Below are 23701 nucleotides of genomic sequence, written 5' to 3'. Positions count from 1 at the left end.
ATAAACTAAAGTTTCAGTTTACATATTTTTGGTTATTGCTAGTAACTGGTATTGACATAATGGTAAATAACATTTATTTTTACAATCAACACTTGAAATGATGAAGGCCTTTGCAAATGACAAGGTAGTCAAAATGTAAATCATAATTTGGAGTTTAATTTTTACCTCTTAACTTGAGATTTTATTAATCTTATTTATTTTTCTTTTTACAAAATGTACCAAAACACTGGAAACAATGAAGATCTTGGGTAGATAATAGTGATAAAACAACATTTAAATAATACCCTCTAAACTAAAAAATAAATCGGGTTTGAATTGACATCAAACAATATCACTAAGTTTGTTCACTAGATATGGATCTATAGAGAGAACCATAAAGTGCAGCTTTGGATGGTAGGCGAAAACAACACTGAATAGAAATGCTGTTATTTCCTCGGGTTAGGCATCGTAATCAAATCGGTCAAGTCGTTTCTCAGCTAAAGAGCTTCTCATTTCTTTGTGTGGACTGTTTCCAGTATTTGCTTTTTCGTTTCAAATTTATAGACCAAAATAAAAACAATTTCAAAACAGCACAAACAGATTGAACATTGAATGGGATATATATATAGTACCATTGTAAAAACTATTTCCAAATCTATGTTAAAGCTATTATTTTATCACAAACACACATGGCTAGGACTTGTAAAACCTTAGAAATATTATGTGCTGCTTGAAAGGCAGCTTCTGTTTTGCCTTAAGATATTTTCAATAATTTGCAAAGCCGAGATATTTATTACCTTTACCATATGCACAGATCTATCCCTTGTTTTCAGGCTAGAGTAAAGAACGATTAGTTGGAAGAGGATATATGGAACCGGATGAGGCCCTGCTCTCTCTTTCTCCTCTCTCCTCTCCCCTTCTTATCTGTCGCCTTTACTGTGTTTACATTATAGACACACCCCTGACCTTCACCCAGGCCCCCTCTGCTGGCCCCACACACACACACACACACACACACACACACACACACACACACACACACACACACACACACACACACCATTTACACTACATACCAGAGCTCCTATGTGCACACAAGCGTGCATGAACAAATGCCACCAAAGTGGGCCTGAAAAATAGAGAATATAGATGTTATCGTGGTGAATAGCACAAAATAACCGCAATGTTTGCCCAGTGTGATGGTCCAATGGTCTATTTTTAGCACACTCGGCCCTCTCTCATGCACTGCAAAGCAAATGTATGGCAAGATCTCCATGCATCGGCATTGCTTTCCAGCCTACCACTGTACTGCAGAGTAGACACACCCCTACAACACACACGCCTCACTGCACGGATCTGCAAAAATGTCAAAGAAATAATGGAGCAAGATGCATAAAATGCGAAACTAGAATCAGGCAGAGCTCATGTTATTATTTCAACTATGTGACATCGATGGCGAGGTTGTTGTGATTTATTTAAGATTAAAATATGTGAATAAAAGCATGAAGCAGGGGAAAAACAAAGACACTCCGGAGCAGGAGAGAAACACGACAGCAACAGGGTGATTTGCACCCATTGAGACTAATGTTAGGTGATCCCCCGCTCCGGGTGTCCATTGATTCAGAGATTAAAAGAAAGAAAATGTTGCTTTAAACCTCACGCGGTCAAAGTTGTTTACCTCTCCGTTACCTCTGACGTCGTGACACACCCCTGTTTGAGGGGCGGGGCTGCTCTTTGCAGGCAGCGGAGCCGACCAATCACAGCCCGGCTCGGTTGAAATGCCACCAATCACAACACGGGAGACACTGCGAGCCCTGTTCTGATTGGCTACCAGAGGGGCTTGGGGGGGAAATCCCTCTCTCCTGGTGCTGAAGAGGGGGCGGGGCATAACAAAAAAAAAGTAATGGCCATCTATTTGGGTCCTGAAGAAGGAGGGGTGTTTCTCGTCGGACTACCGTAGGTGTGACTTTTCTTCATGTTAGTGCGTACGTTCACGCCTCAGTGAAACACAGTTGAGCCTCTAAGCATTTCTTCGTCGGATACAAACGGTCGCAAAACGGTGGATAAGCTGGCTCAACTTGGTGCCGCGTTTTAGGGTTAACGCAGCCCAGCTAGCCGCGCTAACGTTAGCTTACTACCAGCGCTGCTGTCTGGAAGGGCGTACGAGTTTGACGTGTTTTTTACTCCCAAAGTCACATTTCTTGAGTTTTAGTACAACTCAACCCTCTCTCCTCGAAGACCAGTGTTCCCAGTTCGACATGGAGGGGACGCACTTTGCAAGAGCATGAACACGACGACAGGAAAAGCAGACTAAAGAGGATTAAAAGCAACTCGGTCTTGATGGGGAAAAGTTGAGCAGAGGTATGAAACTCGCATGAACAGGAGGAATGCTACAGTGGAGGTTGAGTTATTGTAATATATGTTGCTCAGGACCACATGATAAGCATGTTTAGCACAGTTTAACAGTGTCGTTTGAGCAATGTGTTTACCTATGTACTTGCCTAACTGCTGTATAGGATGGTTATGTGTGTGTGTGTGTGTGTGTGTGTGTGTGTGTGTGTGTGTGTGTGTGTGTGTGTGTGTGTTGGAAGTAAGTCAGTGTTGCATAAACAGAGCAGGTCAGGTACGAGGGTACAGGCCCACTCAGTGACTTGCGACATACCATTTTGCTTTTGTATTGAACAGGATTAACAACTTGGGATAAACTGAAGAAAGGTTTCAAGTCTAACCTATTGTACAACGGCATGCTAAAACCTCAGGTGAGACATTTTTCCTCTTTGCTTTTATTTGTGTGTATTGATATCTTGCTGTCTTTTTGGGGAAAAAACACTGTTAAAATGTCTTTAATGTTGCTCTGAAGTTGTCACAGTTTTGCCATGATCTTTAAACATTCCTAAGGATCTTTGCAGTCTTGTGATGTAACACCTATGGTCCTTTTTGAAATATGTTTATTCTCATCATAAACCCAAGTAATATCTTAATAATAAGCTAGTTAGTAATGTATGGATTGTTATCATTATTGCCATTACTAAGACTGTATTAACAGTATTTTAAGAATTAATAAAAATGTCAGTACTTTTAAAACTTATATTATAATAATGTGACATAAATCAGTGACCCTCCTAAGACCATTTGCCTGACTTAAAGGACTGTGTAAAGAAAATCTTCCCAACTGATAAAGGAACTTGTCAATACAGTCCATTTAGGATTAGGGTCTGTCCAAATAAGAACATTATTTCATACAGCTACACAGTGAAAATTCACCCCCATAAAGAACATTTGCAAGGTAGTTAGTCGCCTTTAATAACAGAATGTCACATCGACTCACGTTTTAATTGTGTTGATGAACGCATGATAAAAAAAGTGAGAATCTGCAGTGATCTGAACTACTTGGTGCAGAATTTAGCCCTCTTCTCATGTAACATCCAGTTAGGCCACGTCCAGCAATTTACCTGAGCATGGAAGGATTTCTCTGTTACTTTCTTACACACACACACACACACACACACACACACACACACACACACACACACACACACACACATACAGTGGCTTGGTAGAATTATATATCTACACGTAGTCATGGAGAACTGAGCCCCTGGCTGATAATGACATCATTAATTACTATGAATGTTTTGTCTTTCTTCTTGTCTTAAATTAAAACAACCCCAGCTCTTCTCTCTCTAGAAGGTACCAAATACAGCTGAAAGCAAGCGATACGTATTCTTAACAATTTTCCCAGTGACCTTTGTGCTATAATTCTGACCCCTATCCATTTCTGTTTATGAAACAGTTTGACACTTGAAAAGTAGCAGGTAGGATGTTGTTTTTATGTCAGCTGCTTCATCGTATCTCTTCTCAACAACTCGGCTCACTTAAGTCCAACGTGCACACATGTTCTGAATTTGTGGAAAATTCACAAGACAACCTGTGTTGTTTTGGACAGAACGGGAGACTCTAATCTAAAGGAGGACCACGTATGCTTAAGACTTTCAATCAATTTTCAGTTAATTTCTCAGTAGAACTCAGTGCAGACATGTGAGGAGGAGGAGATACGAGATGGGCTCAGTTGATGTCTTTATTGACTTTAACTGTAGCATGTTGTTCATGGAGCTGTGTGCCGTGGTGATGGTACAGTCCATTATGGCTCCTGTACAGTGAAATACCCTGCCCCCACCCCCCTTTCGTGACTACAGTAATTGGTTGCTTCCTCTCACATGTAACCCTATAGAAAGAAAGAGGCTGCTGTACTTCACTGTAAAGACCCACTTGCACGTACCTGTACATGTGTGCTGTTTACAACATATGTTCAGTTGCCTTTGTGACTAATGAAGTGTTAAGTTCCCCCTAATGTCTTTTGGTCCTCAATTACCTCCCCTGGTTAATGGTTTCTAGGCGAAACGCATCACGCAGGTAATATTTGTTGTATATGTAGCGCAGGTCATGCAGAAAAACATTTTCCAGGAAAGCAAAATATATATCACTGTTTGTTTAGATTTCTTTTCTAATTCATAGCAGTGTATAGCTGTAATATTGATGACATTTTATGTTTTTTTTCACCTTTCAAAGGTTTTCTCTCATTTCTTCTATTTAATTTTTTTAAGAGAAGCATTTCCCGAAAGAGAGACAGCATTTTATTGAGGTTATATAACTTTGACTTGTGGGCTAAATTGCGTTCGCACCCACCTCACCCACATGTCTGTTGCCTGTCCGGTTCTGTCCAGTTTGCTCTCTCTACGTGCACGTGTGCTTGAGAATGTGCATTCTCTGTCAAATTCGCCATAGACATAAACAGGACTTTTCGGTGTGTGTTTGAGTGGGCCTCTCCCTGCCTCGTCTCTTTCCCCTCTCCAGAGTCCAGCAAGGGGCCCAGCATAAGGGGGCAGGCTGCCGTCACTGCCTCTCTCTCGCCTTGCAGGCCAGGACTGGGGCCTGGGCAGGGGGGAGTGGTGCAGAGACCATAGGGTTGGACATGTGACCCCCCCACCCCTTCCACCGCAGTTTAGCCCATCCCGTGTGGGGCACAGGTCACCTTGTCATGTGCTATTACGGCTGCTGTAACATACTCCCTGTGATCGTAGGAAAAGAGCATGAGATAGATCCGTGGAGGCTGAGGGAGGGAAAGAGAAAAAGAGAGAGATCGGGAGAGAGGGGAGTGAAGGGACAGGACTGGACTAGTCTGCTCAGCCAGTTGTTTAGCCGCATTACAGACTCAGTTTGTCTTCTTTGTTGTTGTTAGGTCCACACTGTCTCTTTTTGTCCATTGTTATCCTTCCCCTATCGGTTCTCCTCATGTATTGTTTTTTTTTTCTTAGTCAATTCCAAAACACCTCACATCATATTTAATTAAACTTCTTTAGTCACATCCTGATCATGTTTTCTTTTGAATGGTACTTATTTCTTTTCAGCCCCCAGAGTCCTCCTCATTTTAGTTTTCACCACTCTGCCATTATTGTGGGCTTAGATGTACTTCTATGTGGGAATCACATGTCCATGTATTTCCATTGAAGCCCAGCTCTCTCTGCAGCCCGGGTCATTCTAGATCTGATTTGTTTTATGTCTCTTCTGTACTCGTTGTGACCCAGCCAGAGGTATGCAGTAAAACACATCGCCTTATGTTTTCTCCCTTCTCCCTCCAACCCTCTCCACAACTCTCTCTCTCTCTCTCTCTCTCTCTCTTTTACTTTAAGAGAGAGTTTTGGCAGCATGGAACAATTTCAGAACCATTTGTGGGATTGCGTCATGTGATGTAGATGGAGGATGCTCATTGGATTGTCAGACAGGGCCTCCTTCTCCCACTCAGGCGTTCCACAGCGATCCCTCTCTTTCCTCCAGTGCTGTTATAGGTCTGGATGTGATTCCGACTCTTGACTCTTATGTGTTGGGATGTGGTCTGTAAACTCATTGCTGACATTCTTTGGACGTGATGCCAGAGGTTTTTTATTTCCCGCTTTCCCATTTCTCTTCTGCACGTCTGTGTGCAGTTAAAACAATCCCTCTTTTGAAATGCTGTCGGGATCCTCATCTTTACCCACTTTGTTATATCTTGCCCTGTCCTGAATCACATTTCATTTCAACGCCCAGGCACTAATGGTACCACTTAATTAGTTTTGTTAGATGGTGGGCGTTGGTTGAGGGTGGGTTTTATAATCACTTAATATTGACTTTGATGAAAGTTAATCTAACATCTGGGCTGTGGTCCAAATCCTTCTTACAGCTGAGGTCTCACTTATGTCTTTTCTGTAAGTAGCAGGGCACCTGAAAAAGAAAACCAATGGCCTCTTTCCTGTTTGGTAATCACATACTTGGACAATGGTGCAGCTCGAAACGAAATGGCGAGTAGAACAGAAGGAAAACAAGCTACTTTATGGGTGGTATTGGACTCCTGCCATGGTCCACCTTGGCACTCATTCCTGTCTTAATGTCTCACAGCAGCTCAAACTGCAGCAGTAATACACAGATTCATGAATTGGCATATTTTAAAGACTACGCTCTTTGTGCAACATCATCGGCATGAAGTGTTACAATTTCTCATATTAGCGCTTAATATGTCTCTACTCTCTACCCCTCAGGTTCACACCATCTGTAGTCGAGACTTAATTTCCCACTGATTGACATTTGATGTCAACTAATTAGAAGGTGCTTAGTTAGACGTTTTCATTTGGGACACTGGGATGCAGATGGTGCAAACAATTTACACTGATAAATGTGACACAAGTTGTGTCAATTTATGCAAACTTTGGGGGGGATTTTCCTTCAACTCCACCAAAGTTTAAAAAATCTAATTTAGGTCATACCACCAAGAGCACTAGACCATTCATCTTTAGAATTGAGGATGTATCAAAAGTTTTACATTATTACATTTATTTTACGTCTTTAAATCCAACGTCAGTCCTTGGATTACAAGACACGTGTGTCATTTCAGCCATGATGTGATAAATAAAAGGAGGAAAAGATGAGTCAGTTCTCCACTGCATGCTAAGTAGCACTTGTTCTCCCTCAGCTAGATTGTTGGGTAAAAATAAAAAAGGAAACTCCCTATCCTCTCCTCCAGCTATGCCACCAAAATTAGGGTAATGTCTTTATTTTGCAGCTTTCACCACCCAGTTACAATGACAAGCTCCAGTAAGTTTGCGGTGCCGAACAAAATTACAGCAGGCCTCATCTCTTGCTCATCAGCCACTGACGCTGTTTCTCTCAGACTCCCAAACCCCAGACTTCCAGTACACATCATTTTTTCTTTTTTATCCCTTGATTTATCTGATGGAGTCCATCAATTATCTCTTTTGTAAGGGGTATTCAGTTCCAGAGCAAAAAGTGCTTATTGTAGAATTTGTGGTCAATGTTTCTCTGAACTCCTATCTGTTAAGAACTGTCACATAGTCAATACTTTTATTAGAGCTAAGATGATTAGTTAAAAGAGAAAAAAACAAACTGGCTTGCTGAGTATTGACTAATCAAAGTCAAATTATCCAACATTTTGTAGTTCCAGCTTCTCAATTGTGGGGATATGCTGCCTTTTCTCAGTTTCATATCATTGTGATTGAATATCTTTTGCTTTTGCACTGTTGGTTGGATGAAATTGTATATTTGGGGTTCAGGAAATGCTAATTCCCCCCTATTTTCTGCCATGATTCAACTGAGGAAATAAGCATACGACTAATCCAATGTCACTTATAAACCACGAAAACAGAATTACTGGCCTGGTCTCCATTGTTATTACTCACTGTGATATGTGGTGGTTGTCACAAGTGATGTGATCAGATCCATCCTATGCCTTAAACCTAAAAGTCTTAACGGCTCAAAGACACTTGCATAAACATTTTAATATATCAATAATAGTCTTTATTGAACATACAATTTAGTTGGCGTGCCATAAGATTTTTCTTCATTGTGTACACACACACAAACATCATGAAACACCGAATTTAGCTTCATTATTTCAAAAAAGGGAGTAAAGCAACACCAACAGAGATAAATCATACTAAAAATGATATTCCTACATGAATAGCTTTTCCCTCCGATACTTCTAAAAATGAGAAGCTGTCAGAGACGGGACATTTATTTATATTTAGCCAGTAATTGAAGTGGCTTATGACTGTTTATTTTTAGCCATCCTTTTAGATAACAAAAAAGAGGCTGTTTGTGTTGATTGCTTCTCTCTGGGCCACTGTGGAGTGTTTGCTCCTCATACCGTTTCTTTCTCACATCTACAATAGTCAGCAATGGGTATGCCTTGTGTCGCAGAAAGTCACAGTGACAAAGAGGTCACCCCTCCCCTAGTCACTGTATCAATGTTTATATCCATATCTGTTTTTACCCCATCTCTTCAGCATCCCATCCACCCCACCCCTCTCTGGCCTGCTTCTCCCTTGCATCCCCCTCTCCTCCTACACTCATGTGAGCTGGCACTTCCTCTCTAACTGACGGTCATGCAGAGGGCAATAGATGATCGCCATCCCAACTATATGTGTAGCGAGGTGTAATGGACACATAGCAGAGTGAAAACATGCCTACCATGTGACACACTCGGTAACATGTTGAGAAGGTCTCAGAATCCAATTGTGCTGCTGCAAAACAGTTGCTCTATATTTGGGAGACGATTTTCAAGGTTACAATGATAAACTAGCATTTTTGTACTTATTTTCTAAGTATGTAGAGGTTTAACTAAGGACAAAGCAATGAAATCACTCTTGTTCACTGTTTCTACTGCTTTGAGCGAGAGACATTCAATAAACGCCCCAGACAACCGTAGAGATTTTAAGTAATTTCTATAAACTAATGCGGCGGCCATAACGCTTTGGTAGAAGTCGCTCATGTTCAAGAGATTTGTCTCCTTCAGCTGGTGTAAGCTTATTCCTTCTCACACTAGTCATGTGGCTGAGATGAGCTTTCTTAAATTCCCTGTGTAGCTCTCCACTTCTCATGGAATACTTGCGACTCTGTCATTCACAGACTATGATTGACCACATTTTATCTTCCTTGTCCCTCTATATACTTTGCTTTTTGACACAGTCACAATCAATGGCTACTCCTAATTTATCAGTCACTGTTCAAGTTAAATAGATATCTCCAGATTGCAGTCATGACATTATAACATAATAACTGTTTTTTAATGGAAGAAAACACAAGTGGACTCAATGAAAAATAATGTACATGTGATTGTTGTAATACATCTGTAATTAAGACCAAAAATCCAAGAACTGAAGTTGTCTAGAAATGCAAGTAAATCCAGAAACTAAAGTCAGATTTCCTTCATTTATATTCTTGTATGGAATTAAATTGCATATTAAAAAAAAAAAAAATGGATATTTTAAAAATGACAATTTTGTTTTTAGACGCCAAGACAAAAACGGAGTCATCAGATATGTCTTTAGATGTTTTAACAGAAACATGCACATGTAGAAAGGATGTCTTTTGTGCATAATCACATTAAAATAATTACCAAATAGAGGAAAGTTGGCCTTATTGTTAAAACATGAATTACATGACCAGACATTCACATCCCAAGTCCTAATATTGTAAGTACTAAAACCAGTGCTCGTTTTCAGTGTGAATAAATGCAGAATACAACATTGCAGATTGGGAGCTTGTGTTTGAACCGTCAGTGATGTTTAGTATTATAAACTACAACTCGACTATTTCTGGACCAATTCAGAGTGCCAACTTGGGAGCAGGAGACTTTAATAGAAAAAAGTAAAACAAGGTCAAACCAATTTATTAAATATCACTGTTAAAGTAACTATGTACATAAACAGTTACACCATAAGGCCTACTGTTTCCCTAATGTCAGTGGGTTTTATTATGAATTAAGATCATTCTTTTCCACTGTTAAGTCCTAGCCAAACAGAAATATTACATCCATTATACAGGCCCTTTTTTAGAATACAGTTATATTTTATTTCCAGCCTTTCAGATTTTTTTCATGCTTGCATCCAGGCAGATGGCCGCCCACCCAGAGCCTGGTTCTGCTCGAGGTTTCTGCCCGTTAAAAGGAAGTTTTTCCTTGCCACTGTCGCCAAGTGCTTACTCATAGTCGGAATTGTAGGGTCTCTGTAGATAATAAATACAAAGATTACATTCTACACCTTCTCTATATGAAATCAAAAAGTGTCCTGAGATAACTATAATTTGGTCCTGTGTGAAAACTACTTAATTAAATGGTGAAATACTATAGGTGCTGTTTAAATACTTATTTTATAACGTTTTTTTGTTAACTTACCAAAGCTGTTAGAAGTTTCTTGCTCGACTGTATTGGACAGAAGGCGCATCCTAATAACAGCTTACTATGTTAGCAGTTGGTAGAAAAGTTTGGAGGAGGAAATGTGGAAAGAGTAAATCTGACCAACCCCAAAAGTAAAGCTTCCATTTAAAAATGTCTCAAACCTGTATGCTCAGTGATGTTCTTAAGATAAGTCTGCCAAGAAATGATGCTGCTACCACCTAAGAAGTTTTTAGTGTCAAGTAGTTGAAGTACAACAGTTGGTCCAAAAGTTGCTGAACTCCAAGTTGTTTAACTTGAAATAGTCAGTGGCAATGCATAATAATGTCCCTCCTGCTGTAATGCACTATTGCAAAGACATGACGGTGTTTCTCTAATTGGTAAAATAGTCTAGTGACAATCTATAAGCACACCAATTCTACCAGATGATAAAGATGTTAGACTTAGTTGCCCGTCACGGAGCAGGACTCAGCCCTGTAAGCTAATCAAAAATCACAGTGTTACTCTTTTAAGACATGAGTAATATCTTGCATTCTTACTGCAAATACAGATTTGATTGATGCTGCTGAACGACATATACACACACTTTGTATATCATTCAAGAGTGAGACATTCAGTAGAAGCCCAAAGCTCAAAACCTTATCCCTGGCTTTTCGTGCCAGAGACAGGAATGAGTACAGATCTGGTCTAATAACCTCATGCATTATTTAGCGCTCTCTCTCAATGGTACTGTGCATTTAGTGTAATGGCCTGTCATGGCTGAATGCAATCACAGAGGACCGGCTTCACTGATCAGTTGATGATATGGTAAGGTAAATGGGTGTTTTCCCTGTTGGTTCACCGTGAGTGATGAGAGTGAATGCCTGTTTGGATTAGTTTGCCTCCATGCCGTAGAACAGATTTTATGTTCTACAAACGGCTGTGCCATTTACACTGGTCAGTATTGTGTAACAACCATTTGTAGCTATGCCAAAAGACGAATTATATATTTATCTCACCTGTAGACCCTACGCTTTTTCTCCTAGGACTGTATGTTGATAATGTATCAACTCTGTCAGCAGGACTCCAGAAGGTGTTGTTTGAAAAGAAAACATATGACAGAGCAGCACACATTTTTTTTTTTTGCCCTGACATTATCTTGTATTACCTGACCAAGATTTCTGTAATCAAGGGCCAACTTGTACAATTGTTCCCACTACAAAGCCATCAAAGATTTCATGTTTTAACACACTTCCCAGATGAGTCTGGGACCAGGCCATTCACAATAATTACTATTGTTGCACACCATACTGTCAGAAATAATTGCCATAAATTACTTTTTTCTAACTTACTATTTTCCTTTTAAGACCATTTTATGCCACTGATATATTAATGTAATAGCAAAGTTATTTAAGTATACCCATTATAAGATCAATTAACTTTTTATTTTCTTTAGAATATTCATTAATATATATATATATATATATATATATATATATATATATATATATATATAAACATAAACCTAACAAAAATTACCATTATGTTTGTTGCATTCCTATGTACGGGCAATATCAAGGTCAGCAAAAATGTTTGAAGTCATGTCCATATATATAGGTTGATAAAGAAAGTATCGTGACAGGTCAAGCTGGAGCACAGGTTGCAAGACTTTGTAAGTTCAGAAAACTTATCCTGGAAAGACAAATTGGCAATCATGTCATCGAGCCAGGGACTCGCCTACATAGAAGCTGTTTTTCCAGAAAATATGTGCCGCAGTTCGTTTTTGGTGCTTTCCATTTATACAAACTCCAAATAGCCTTGGAGTCTTGGCCAGCCGGGTTACTCACATAATGTAGGCTTCATGGAGTGTGAGCGTTTTTGAAATGTAAAACTTGTTCCCATTTATAGTACATCATCTGGCTGGCCAGTGTTATCGTATAGTAAATAGCCCGGAGGTCTTATCTTGATAAACACTGAGATTTGTGTAATATGATTGATGATTGATTACTGCAGCCTTCATATCCTGGAATGCCTTTGACTCAATGTGTACCTTACCTCTGAAAGTAGCAAGTTGCGCATTGAGACAGTAGGGGAAAAGAGGAACGTTTAGGTCACACCCTGGTATTCTGTCACCGGAGGCAAGTGACAGTCAAAAATGACACTGAGAGCAATTCAAATGTTATATTACCTCTGCTCTGCTTTGAGTTTTCATTAAATCAGCTGGCCAGAGCTCACTGTTTCAGGAGCTCAGTGATGAAGTGATTTCCAATCAACCTGTGAGTTTCTGTGGGGTCTGTTGTCTATCAGAGTTCAATGTAACCTGACCGTTGAATTCCCTCCACAAATATTTGCTGTGAGTTGCTGCTCCTTCCAGTCGTGTTCATATTTACTGTTTCACTGTGTAGCGTAACGGTCATTGTATCAGATGTTCCTGTATGAAGCATGTGGTGCTGAGATACAAGACATCAACATGCTTTGAGTCACTGCTGTCCTTGATGCCTGCAGCAGAGAGGAATTGAAAAGATCCTCTATCTTCTTATATCTTTTGAACTTTTTTAAACATTAGGACTACATGTCCTGCTGATACATTTGGTCATAGACAGAATTTGGTTTAAAGGCATAATGGCAAAAGTCACAGTTGTATTCAATAAAAAAACAACATTGTTGCTTTGACTGGATTATGTGAGATTTTAAGCAGGTGTGGTGGTTTTTAATTAGACATGAATGATGGAGTGATCTGTCAAAACATTTTAAATTATTCAGCTGGGCCCCTACCTCATTTGCTGTTGATTTGTGAGTTTGTTGAGGTTTTGTTACCCTCCCCTCTATCGGCCCTCAATCTCCTTTACTTCGCTTTCACTCTACAGTGGTAGCAAAGACGAGAATAAGAAAGGAGCTTTGTGAAAAGGACAGTGTCTGTTTGTTTGTTTATGAGGATGCTAGCCTTGCAGGGGACATGCCTATTTTTCTCCCTCTCATGAGGCTGTTAAGTGAAATAGATACTGGAGCACTATATAATCAAATGTAGCCCAGATCCAGCATTTTGAAGTTTTTCCTACTTGATTCTTATGGCTCCAGTTCAGCACCAAAAGGGGGACTGGGGACTTGAATTTGTCCTGGAGGAAGGGACTCTGTTTGGTTGACATGGAGACAGGTGAAAAGATACGCGACTCACTTGGTGCATATTTTTTACAGCCTCTTTTTAGGAAAAACAGATGATGGTTGAGCCATTATCTCATAATTGAAAATATTATGATAGGTTATTTTAAATTACTTTTATTATTTTGTTGGAAAGTGCAACACTGAACACATTATTATTTAAGAAAAATTCTTAACTTTACTTCTACAACGTTAGAAGTTGGCAGCCTTATACATGTTTTTCCTTATTGAGTTAAGCAAGTGAACAGTTTGTAAAACCAGGCGCTGATTTAATTCATCTTTTTTCTCTCTCTCTTATTTGTCTTTCTCCATTGGCCCTCTCTTTGTTTAGTGATGGAGTCCACAGTTGTGAGTACGTCCACCTTGGCCCCTGATGAGTACGATAGGAACGTGCCGCGGATCTGTGGCGTGTGTGGCGACAAAGCCACCGGCTTCCACTTCAACGCCATGACCTGTGAGGGCTGCAAGGGTTTTTTCAGGTACACACACACACACACACACACACACACACACACACACACACACACACACACACACACACACACACACACACACACACACACACACACACACACACACACACACTCAGTAGGCCTTGAGCACAATTGCTCATATTACCCTGATGAAAACATAGAGATGCATATCGACTGACGAGTTATTGACACACGCACACATTAGCATACAAACACGGGTCTGAACTTGCATATATAATAGCCACCCACATGAGCACACACACATTAAATGTAATTACCCCCCACAGTTGCATAAGAACACGCACAAAACCACGGACAACATCCGAGTTCACGCTAATGCCCAGGAGCAGGCAGAGAATACAAATGAGCTCAGTCCTATAGTTAATGCCTTGGCTGCTGCCTGCTCATTGATACGCACATGAGTTTCCAATTCAGCTAAAGACAAAACTAGAGCAAGCCATGATTGTGTGAGCTTGTGTGTGTTTTTGATGTATCCGCCAGTTTACGTCTGTTCCTCTCAGCAGTGTTGATGTTTAAAGAGAGAGGATGAAAAAGAAGGATGTTTAATAATCTCCTTCCTCGTCTCTCAGCTGGCCCAAGTTTGAACTCTCACCCAGCATGCTTATCTGTGTGTTTTTGCTCACATTGGTGTATAAATGATCATACATACTGTCCGTGACTAACAAGATCACTAGGCTTTGCGTCACTGTTTGGCAAGATTCTTCTTTTACCCCTGGATTCCTTGGCACTCATCCATATTTATCCATGTTTCGCTCAGTCACAGGCTTGAAGTACAAAAGTATTTATCCAGTTTTACCATGATAATTATTTGTGCACAGCACTGTCAAAGGCACCACGATGCTATATTTAGTATATCAACATAGTGACATGCTCAGACAAACACGTAGAGCCTTGACTTTTTATTTTATTTTATTTTTTTTACTTTTGTGTGTTTTTAAACTGATATATGTGTGTGTGTGTGTGTTTTAATGTTTTAATGATTGTAAAATGTATAAAATTGATTTAGGCGCAGCATGAAGCGCAAGGCCGCCTTCACGTGTCCCTTTAACGGCAGTTGCACCATCACCAAGGACAACAGGCGCCACTGCCAGGCATGCCGGCTCAAACGCTGTGTGGACATTGGCATGATGAAAGAGTGTAAGTATGACGGGTGACCCACATGTCCTCAGGGCAATACTGTTAACAATACACCATGTGATTCACTGCATGTGTTTAAATAGGGACACTTTTGGGTTAAATGCACTTATAATGATTATATTGATTAGTATAATATTTTAGTGGTTGTCCAACACTGTCAATTTGAATCAAAACTATGTCCTGGACTCATCCAAGACCACTTCCCCCATAAAGACAAATTAGACATAAATAAAACCTGCTGTACATAAATTACATTCAGTATACTTTTTTTCCCTTTTTTTTCTTTGAGGATAGTCAAATTTACACTGCTGTTTGCCGTTTTGGGGGGCCTACTGTCCCTCTTGTATATATTATGTAATATTTGGACTGAGGTCAAGTTTCTCTGGGTCTTTGCCCCCATTACAGTGTTGACATGTTCTATTTGAACTAGTGGAGCCTCCCCACATTGTATAGTGTAAGTGTACTCCATCTGAAGTTTGAACACCTGCTGTTATGTACAATCTAGCGAGGCCTCTTCTTTCCACACAGTTGTTTATTTTCATGGTCTGTAAATAGCAGGTCCCGTTTTTTTCTTCATGTTTTCTCTTGATATATCCGGATATTGTCCCCGGGCCTGTTTTTAAGCAAAGGCCTCTCACTTCCAGCTGAATGTTCTTTCCCCTGAGTGTTTCTGGGAACACCACAAGGTTGGTGGCACAGACACTGCGATTTACTGTAGATGTAGAGAAGCCATTGGCATTGCTGTTGCAAAAACAGAAGCATGTTGTTGAGACCCAGCTCTCTCTCTCTCTCTCTCTCTCTCTCTCTCTCTCTCTCTCTCTCTCTCTCTCTCTCTCTCTCTCTCTCTCTCTGTCTCTCTCTCTCTCTGTCTCTGTGAGCTAATTCAGTGGTTAGAACAACAAGGAGCGAACAGAACAAAGACAATGCAATCACTTGTTCATTGCAACAGGGGTCTCCATATGGACACGTCCCCTCCCATTCTCTTCCTCCAGAGAATAACAACCCCCCCAGCCCTCCACCACCCAACAGCACATTGGCATAGCTGTCATCACAATTTAAAACACAATTACAAACTGAAAAGCTTTAAGGCAGTCTATCTTTAACCAATGTTGATGATATACCTGTGTTCAGTTATATCTTTAACTCCATTCTTCATTATGCCCTGCCTCCACCCCACCTGTTTTCTGCTTATGTAAAAGCTGTATTCTCCATGTGATTGTGTCATTCTAACACTTTCTCTACCTCATTGTCTCTTTGTACTTGCACCCTCAGTCATTCTGACAGATGAGGAAGTGCAGAGGAAAAAGGACCTAATTCAACGGAGGAAGGATGAGGAAGCACAGCGTGAAGCGGAGAAGGAGGCGCGGCGGCCACGGCTCAGTGACGACCAGAGTCAGGTCATCGCCACACTGGTGGAGGCGCACCACAAAACATATGACGACTCCTACTCTGACTTCTGCCGCTTCAGGGTTTGTGTCTTTAATACAGATATCCCAATCATTGTATGTAAGTTTTTGCAGTCAGATTTCTTTCAGTTAACACATTTTATGAGACTTTAAACTGAATAGAATATAACGGATATTTTTATTATAGTGTTAAGATTAACACATATTTCCAGCTCTGTAAGACTGGCAGTATGTCAATTCCACAAGGATCTTTACATTATCCAGCACTCATCATTAACCGGCACACTTTGAATGATATGGAGTCCTCTCATCAGAATATCTTTGTGCTTCATTTTTACTTCACTGCCCCACAACAACAGTCATGTTTTTTTATTGTTTACACACAAATCCCACACCAAGAGGTTGATTCCTTCTCCAAAACTCTTTTGTTGGATCACCCTCAAATACCTCTGTGCTTTCAGACATCTAACCTGTAGTGTTGTTGTCCATTCTGTACTCCACAAAATACACATACCAGTAATTTGATCCCATTTATTCACCAGATATTCAACTAACTGTATTACTGTATTTTTTTAGCAAGAATTAAGAGCACAAATTGGTCAGCTGTATGTTAATGAAGATTGTGAAAGAAGGAGCATTTTTTTTTTTTTTTTTTTTTTTTTTTTTTTTTTACTGAATCACTGTAAAATATCTTTCTGTTGTCTAGCCTCCTGTGCGCGAGGGCCCAGTGACGCGTAGCGCCAGTAGAGCTGCCTCTCTCCACTCTCTGTCTGATGCCTCCTCCGACTCATTCAGTCACTCTCCAGGTAAGAGCCACACACTATGGAGACTTCAGTCAAAATCAAGAGAAAACAGTGACAGTTTAGGGTTACAATTAAACTTGTTTGTCCTGCACACTCACCCTTCAGCTAGAAACAAATCAAGGAAGAATAAGATTTGTCAATTCACTGAAATTATGACTGACTTATTAAAGAAAAACAACTTAACTTTAAATAGGAGGGAACACATATCAGACAAAAATGATGGACATGTTTAGACAAAATATTAGTTAACGCGTGACTTAAGATGTTTCAGCTGTTTGCCTGTTGGCGTACATAACCTGTTACGCTGCTTTACTCAGAATCCAGTGGACATTCTGTGAATAACCTGCCCCCACCCCCCCCCCCACCCCCAAACACCTGACACTCCTACTAGTCCACATCAGTTCATTAATTCACCCGTCACTAATGGAGCAAACAAAGCGAGGGACACGGTCCCGTGGCCTAACGCCAACACTCAGCGGACACAAAAGACTGAAAACAACCCCAGCAAGCTCTGCATGCTTCACATGTTGTCGTAGCTGTCATCTAAGCTTTCATCTCATTCCTACTGACCCGTCACTCGTATATTTTCAGATGATCCTTTCCATCAACAAGCCCTCTCTGTTCCATGATTTCTCTTGGTTATCTCAGCACAGACTGTGTCCATTCATGGAGGAGAAGTGTGACATTGTCAAGCTGTTCTACTTTCTACTTATTGCCTCCTCTTTGCTCTGCTGGTCTTTCCTTTGCTCACCACAGAGTCAGTTGACACCAAAATGAACTTCAACAACCTGCTGATGATGTACCACGAGCAGGGCAGCAGCCCTGACTCCAGCGAGGAAGAGGGCTCCAGCTTCTCCATGCTGCCCCACCTTGCTGACCTGGTCTCCTACAGCATCCAGAAGGTCATTGGCTTTGCCAAGATGATCCCTGGGTTTAGGTATGTATGTGTCTCTGTGTGTGTGTGTGTGTGTGTGTGTGTGCAGAGAGCATGTCCCAATCTGTCTGCCAGAGTTTTTACTCTGTCACTCTGCATTAGATGTTAACAACTGATGTAAGCCAGAAGAAAAATGCCTTATCCAGAGAATTTGACTTCAACGTGGGCAAAAAAACGTATCAAATTCACAATGGGCAATATAAGATGGCAAGAAAGCATGTTAGTTAGCAGAAAATAGTTACTTCATGATAATGACATGCTAATTGCTAGGTCTTGGGCAGAATTGTTTTGCACTCGACTGTGTGATAGAAAGGGTTTTGAGCTTCTATGTACTTAAGTCTTTGCAGAGGACTCTCTGATCTGATTTGCTTTGTTGATTTTCAGTTTTCATAAAGAATAGTATTGCTCACGTCAACAAATATTGTTGTCTGGAAAAACAAAAACATACAAACAATTCAATTCAATTCAATTCAGTTTATTTTGTATAGCCCAGAATCACAAATTACAAATTTGCCTCAGAGGGCTTTACAATCTGTGCTATTTTTTTTAACATTTTACACAAATTTAGTAGGAGAGTATGATTAAGTGATGATATTTTGGACAGACATGGAGGCGTACAACCGCGGTTATTCTAGTTTATTTACATGTCTCTGAGTGACTCTTTACCTAAATGTGCGTTGAAGACTTTGTACACCTACTTGTTTTCTTGCCTGATTAGTCGATATTGTGCCACAGTGATGGCTGTGGTCTAAAGGGCATAGATTACTGATAGACTGTATATTACAGATGGCTGACACGTAACGGAAAATCTTTTTATGTTGGGTTGTTTTTCCACTGAAAGAGGTTACACATTTGCCATGGTGATGTTGTTTGTGTGAAGTTCAGCCCTTTAAGTATGTTAGTAGGTGATTGTATAACCTTTTTAGAGGTAGTACTGAGACCTGTTTGTCTTGCATGCACACCCTCAGGATGTCTATCTGATGATCACATAACATTTTTTAAAAATATGTGATAGAATTATTACAAATATTCACTTTTGTTTAAAAGCTTGAATGGCACAAGATTGATTTTTAAGAGATATGAAGCAGAATGCAATATCTTAACCTTGAAGATAGATCTTAATGAATGGATAGAATAATAAACGTGTTGAAGTTGGCTCATTGTTTGTGTGTAGAGGCAAAATGACAACGGCTGTTCAAGACATATTCATTGTTTCTTCCCCACCTTCCACATGTCAACTGCTGCCTTTCAGCATGTTTGTTCATCAGTGTGTTGACAGGGACAAACGCATAGTATCTCGAGGTCACCCCAAAGTTGAGGCTAAAAACAAGTTGGGGCCTGTATTTCCTTAAAGTTGTCGTTCCCACAGGCAGTGAGTGATGGACTTGGTCAGATTACCTTTGGAATGTTTGTCCATTTATGATCTGCTCCCTAAGCCCTAAAAAACACCCCAGACCTCCCCTGAAGATCTGCAGGTTTCAGCTCATGGCTCCTGCTAGTTCAGTACTTTCATTTTTGAGACAATTTTTAAGACATCACAAGATGCAGGAGATGACAGTGAAAAGTTTGATTTATGTTATTTAAGTGACTCTCCGATGCACAGGGACCCATCACAGCAGGAGGAAGCAAATGGAAAGAAATATTTTGAATGTTATCATATCTGATAAACTTTGAAGGCTGTGACTGACTTTGAACCTGTAGTCAGTAAACTATCAGAAAAATCCTTTGAAATGAATTTTATAACTAAGTTAGCTGACGTAATACACTATCCAGACAGGGACGCGTAGAAAGGGCAAGTACTTTGTTTTAATTAGGGATGGGAGGAAAATTATTCATGTATTTTTTTTTATCTTATTTGATTCTAAATCGATTAAAAACTTCTGACCTTTTTTTTGGTTTAGTTTTTATTTATTCTTTAAAAATAAAAATTTTACTTAAAGTTTTAGTGTCAGAGATCGCAGTTTTGTTTCCCTGTTCTTTCACGAAATGTTTCACCTTCGTGTTGATATTCTGTTGCCGTCGTATGAAATAGCCCTCTTTGTTTTGTTAGATCTCCTCTTGCCTAACATTTAGTAAAATTCCTCAAATTTTTTTATTATAATCTGAAGATTTATAAAACCTCTACCTTATGACATTTTGGGATTCAGAGACAAATCAGAGACTGTATGTTTCAATACTAAGATATTAAGAAATTTCCATCGATTTATCATCGAGAACTAGTTTTGAATCGTGAATCTTTTTGAATCGAATCAACCCCAAGAAGCAAAATTTAATCATGGGATATTGAAGGATTCACACCTCTAGTTTGAATCGCTTTTACTTGTTGTTTACCTGTACATGACCAGCACTACAGGATTAAGGTTATTTGAGAACCATTATCATAATATTGTACTATTAGTGGTTCACTAACAGTAAGTGATATCTTTCCCTGCAGGGAGCTGACTGCAGAGGACCAGATTGCCCTGCTCAAGTCCAGCGCCATTGAGGTGATCATGCTGCGCTCAAATCAGAGCTTCAACCTGGAAGACATGTCCTGGAGCTGTGGTGGGCCTGACTTTAAATACCAGATCAGCGATGTCACCAAAGGTCAGTGTTAACTCTGTCATGTTACAGTACGACTACTGTTAAGAAAAGAAAGTTCTTTAATGCATGCTTGTCGACTCATGTTGCTCAGCTGATGGCTGAAGAAGAGACGCACATTACACATCAGCACCGCTATTGAGAGCTTGAAGGAAGAAAGTTTGTGCATATGTAGGACTGCAAAAGCCCTCCTATGGGATCAACCAAAGAATGTCACTCCTGACCTGCTGACCACACAAGACATCCACTGTCTGTACCAGCAGACGCAGCTCTGTTGTGCTCTTCTTAAGATATCACTGAATAGTTGACATGAACATGTCTGGAATTCAGATGTGTTTACTCATCAATAGTATACAATCATAAATATAACTCTCATTCACATGGGATTTCAAATTAATTCTGCCCCTTGTTTCACAGTTGAAGTTCAATAGTAAAATCTTTATGTAACACTGCAGTCCTAGTTACTGCAGTGGATCATTAAAAAAGACTTGAGTTTCGCTATCTATCATAGTAATATATTTTAATTTGTCATTTTGTTTAGTGAACATGTTTTCTTCTAGGAAAAAACTTTTTCAAACTGAACTTTAAAAAAAATCTTTATATTGTGTCAGACCTCTCCTTGAAGGCGCCCTTTCCATAATGGAAATGCATAAACAAGCACATTTGGTGGACATGAATTGGCAGTGCCAGCTTTCCCTGTGAGGATTACAGTGCAGCCCGTGAGCTGATGCTGTCTGCTGAGCTCTGGCTCAAAACAGGACCAATTTTTGAATTTGGTGTCCCCATTTGTTAGTTAGACACACAGCATTAAGGGACTTGTGTTTTTTTAAGTAGTCATCTTGGTAATGCAAGTGTGGTCTTCTGCTTTATTGCACCTGTTAATAAAAAAAAAAAGGATCCAGGTTGAAAAATAACAAAGTTGCCCTTCAATATTCTACTTACCTAAACAATTGTACAAGAAAAGGAAAGAAGAAAACGTAAGTAATAATTTATTAATGACAAAGATTGATTCATCTGAAAAAGCATTTGGTGCTAACACATCCCATGCTGCAAAACCAATTTAGACAATGCTCAGGAAGCATTGAAGTTCAATATACAGCCACAGCCATAACATTAGGAAATGGATGTACAGTCGTGATAATCATTGACTACTTTTGATCATTATTTGTATGACTTCTCATTTATGCATCTACTAAAAACAATCCCCCGAAGAAATAGAATACACATCAATTCTCAGTTGGTAGATCTTAGTAAAAACAAACCTGAGAACGCACAGCATGCAAGAAAAAATTCCTTACCAGAGATGATTCCAACAGATATTATAAATATTAATGAATATGCGGGATGGTAACATTCCCTGGAGGGCCGTTCTCCTATGATATCGTATGGAACTGATTCTATGTGCTGCACTGACGGTAATGATGTGTTTGGTCCTCTGAAGCGGGCCACACTCTGGAGCTGTTGGAGCCACTGGTAAAGTTCCAGGTGGGCTTGAAGAAGCTGAACCTGCAGGAGGAGGAACATGTGCTGCTGATGGCCATCTGCTTGCTTTCTCCAGGTACCGTAGGTCTGACTGTGTGGAGGAGAGAACATATAGAGGGTCACAATGAGTTGTTTGAGGGATCTTGCTTTCCCTTTTCTGTACAAATAGAGAATATATTAATTATATATTTTATTTCTAGCAAAAGATCAGGTTGTTAAATGTTTTAGTTAGATTATTTGAAGCAGTGTTTCTGTCCGTCAGTCAACATAATTCACATTGAGGTGCAGGTCTAAGCTACTTGAAGGGTTTCGTGTGTCGTGAGTATGTATCTTGATTTGAACACACGCTCGTGTGAATGGTATGCATTTGCTGAACATGCAGTGCATGTATTATACATGTATAGTTATGCAAGCAAGCACGTGTAACTAAAGGTACATTTGCGTATATGAGGCACCTCATTATTCATCAGATGCGCTCTCCCTGATCTAAAATTAGCAAGCCACCTGACCAGAAAAGTAGAAATAAAAAACACAAAGATCATGCAATTTTATGTTGATATAAAATTGTAAATGTTTTGTTGGATTAATATTATTCCATCCAAGTTTTGATATTTGTCTTAAATCTTCATTTTTCAAATGGTGTTTTGATTTTTAGTTAATTTGGGTTGCTTTTTGGCTTGTGTAACAAACATCATAAATATCTTATGACTCTCCCCTCCCCTCCTGCAGACCGCCCAGGTGTGCAGGATCACGCACGGATCGAAGCCCTCCAAGACCGACTGTCCGAGACCCTGCAGGCCTACATCCAGCTTCACCACCCAGCAGGACAGCTGCTTTATGCCAAGATGATCCAGAAGCTGGCCGACCTGCGCAGCCTCAACGAGGAGCACTCCAAACAGTACCGCTCGCTGTCCTTCCAGCCGGAGCACAGCATGCAGCTCACCCCGCTGGTGTTGGAGGTGTTTGGCAGCGAAGTCTCTTAGAATCTCTAATCCTCAATGGTGGTGAGGAAGCTGGAGACGAGATGCCCTAGTGGTAAAAAAAAAAAAAAAAAAAAAAAGGAGGCAGGGAGCTGAGGATGTGCTGGATGGACTGGTGGAGGTGTGGAGTATGAAGCTAGTGGACGAGAGAAAGTGGTGTGTGTGTTTGTGTGTCCATGTGTTGGATGTGTGGTTTGACGCGTGTCTCGTCTAAAGAAGTCTATCTTGGCATAAAGACCAAGGTTGTTCGGAGAGAAAGCAGATGTTGAGAGATGTAGTAAATAAGGAAACTTCATTTAATACAAATGAAACTATACATACACACACACACACACACACACACACACACACACACACACACACACACACACACACACACACACACACACACACACACACACAAACACAACTTCTGCCTATCTACAGTGTTTTTGTCTGTATTTAAATCAACAACCTGCTGCTTAAAATACCTGGACATTTTGTGTGTGTACGTGACGTGCACACACCCACACAACATGCATACTCAGTTACCCATTTAGCCATTCA

At 40.1% G+C, this 23701-nt stretch overlaps 1 protein-coding gene across 1 annotated transcript; it reads left to right on the top strand.

The window, feature by feature from the left end:
- The first annotated feature begins 1913 nt into the window (after positions 1 to 1913).
- On the top strand, positions 1914 to 23190 carry LOC129105753 (vitamin D3 receptor B). The gene is made up of 11 exons (XM_054616932.1): positions 1914 to 1939; positions 2218 to 2340; positions 2665 to 2738; positions 13671 to 13818; positions 14840 to 14970; positions 16243 to 16439; positions 17083 to 17182; positions 17936 to 18116; positions 20548 to 20699; positions 22135 to 22251; positions 22905 to 23190. The coding sequence occupies exons 4-11, from the start codon at positions 13673 to 13675 to the stop codon at positions 23156 to 23158; spliced, it is 1278 nt and encodes a 425-aa protein (XP_054472907.1). The 5' UTR covers positions 1914 to 1939; positions 2218 to 2340; positions 2665 to 2738; positions 13671 to 13672; the 3' UTR covers positions 23159 to 23190.
- The last annotated feature ends 511 nt before the right edge of the window (positions 23191 to 23701 follow it).

The sequence above is a fragment of the Anoplopoma fimbria genome, chromosome 17 (assembly GCF_027596085.1).
Source record: "Anoplopoma fimbria isolate UVic2021 breed Golden Eagle Sablefish chromosome 17, Afim_UVic_2022, whole genome shotgun sequence".
In the NCBI taxonomy this organism is placed as follows: domain Eukaryota; kingdom Metazoa; phylum Chordata; class Actinopteri; order Perciformes; family Anoplopomatidae; genus Anoplopoma; species Anoplopoma fimbria.
The sequence above is the reverse complement of the archived record's forward strand: the minus strand, read 5'-3'. Positions and strand labels throughout refer to the sequence as shown.

What these genes read in the sequence shown, in the direction of transcription:
- LOC129105753 (XM_054616932.1), top strand. Translation starts at nt 13,673, where the DNA reads ATGGAGTCCACAGTTGTGAGTACGTCCACCTTGGCCCCTGATGAGTAC. An exon ending in CTCATTCAGTCACTCTCCAG is followed by an intron (nt 17,183 to 17,935) that starts GTAAGAGCCACA and finishes TGCTCACCACAG; the next exon opens with AGTCAGTTGACACCAAAATG. An exon ending in AAGATGATCCCTGGGTTTAG is followed by an intron (nt 18,117 to 20,547) that starts GTATGTATGTGT and finishes CTTTCCCTGCAG; the next exon opens with GGAGCTGACTGCAGAGGACC.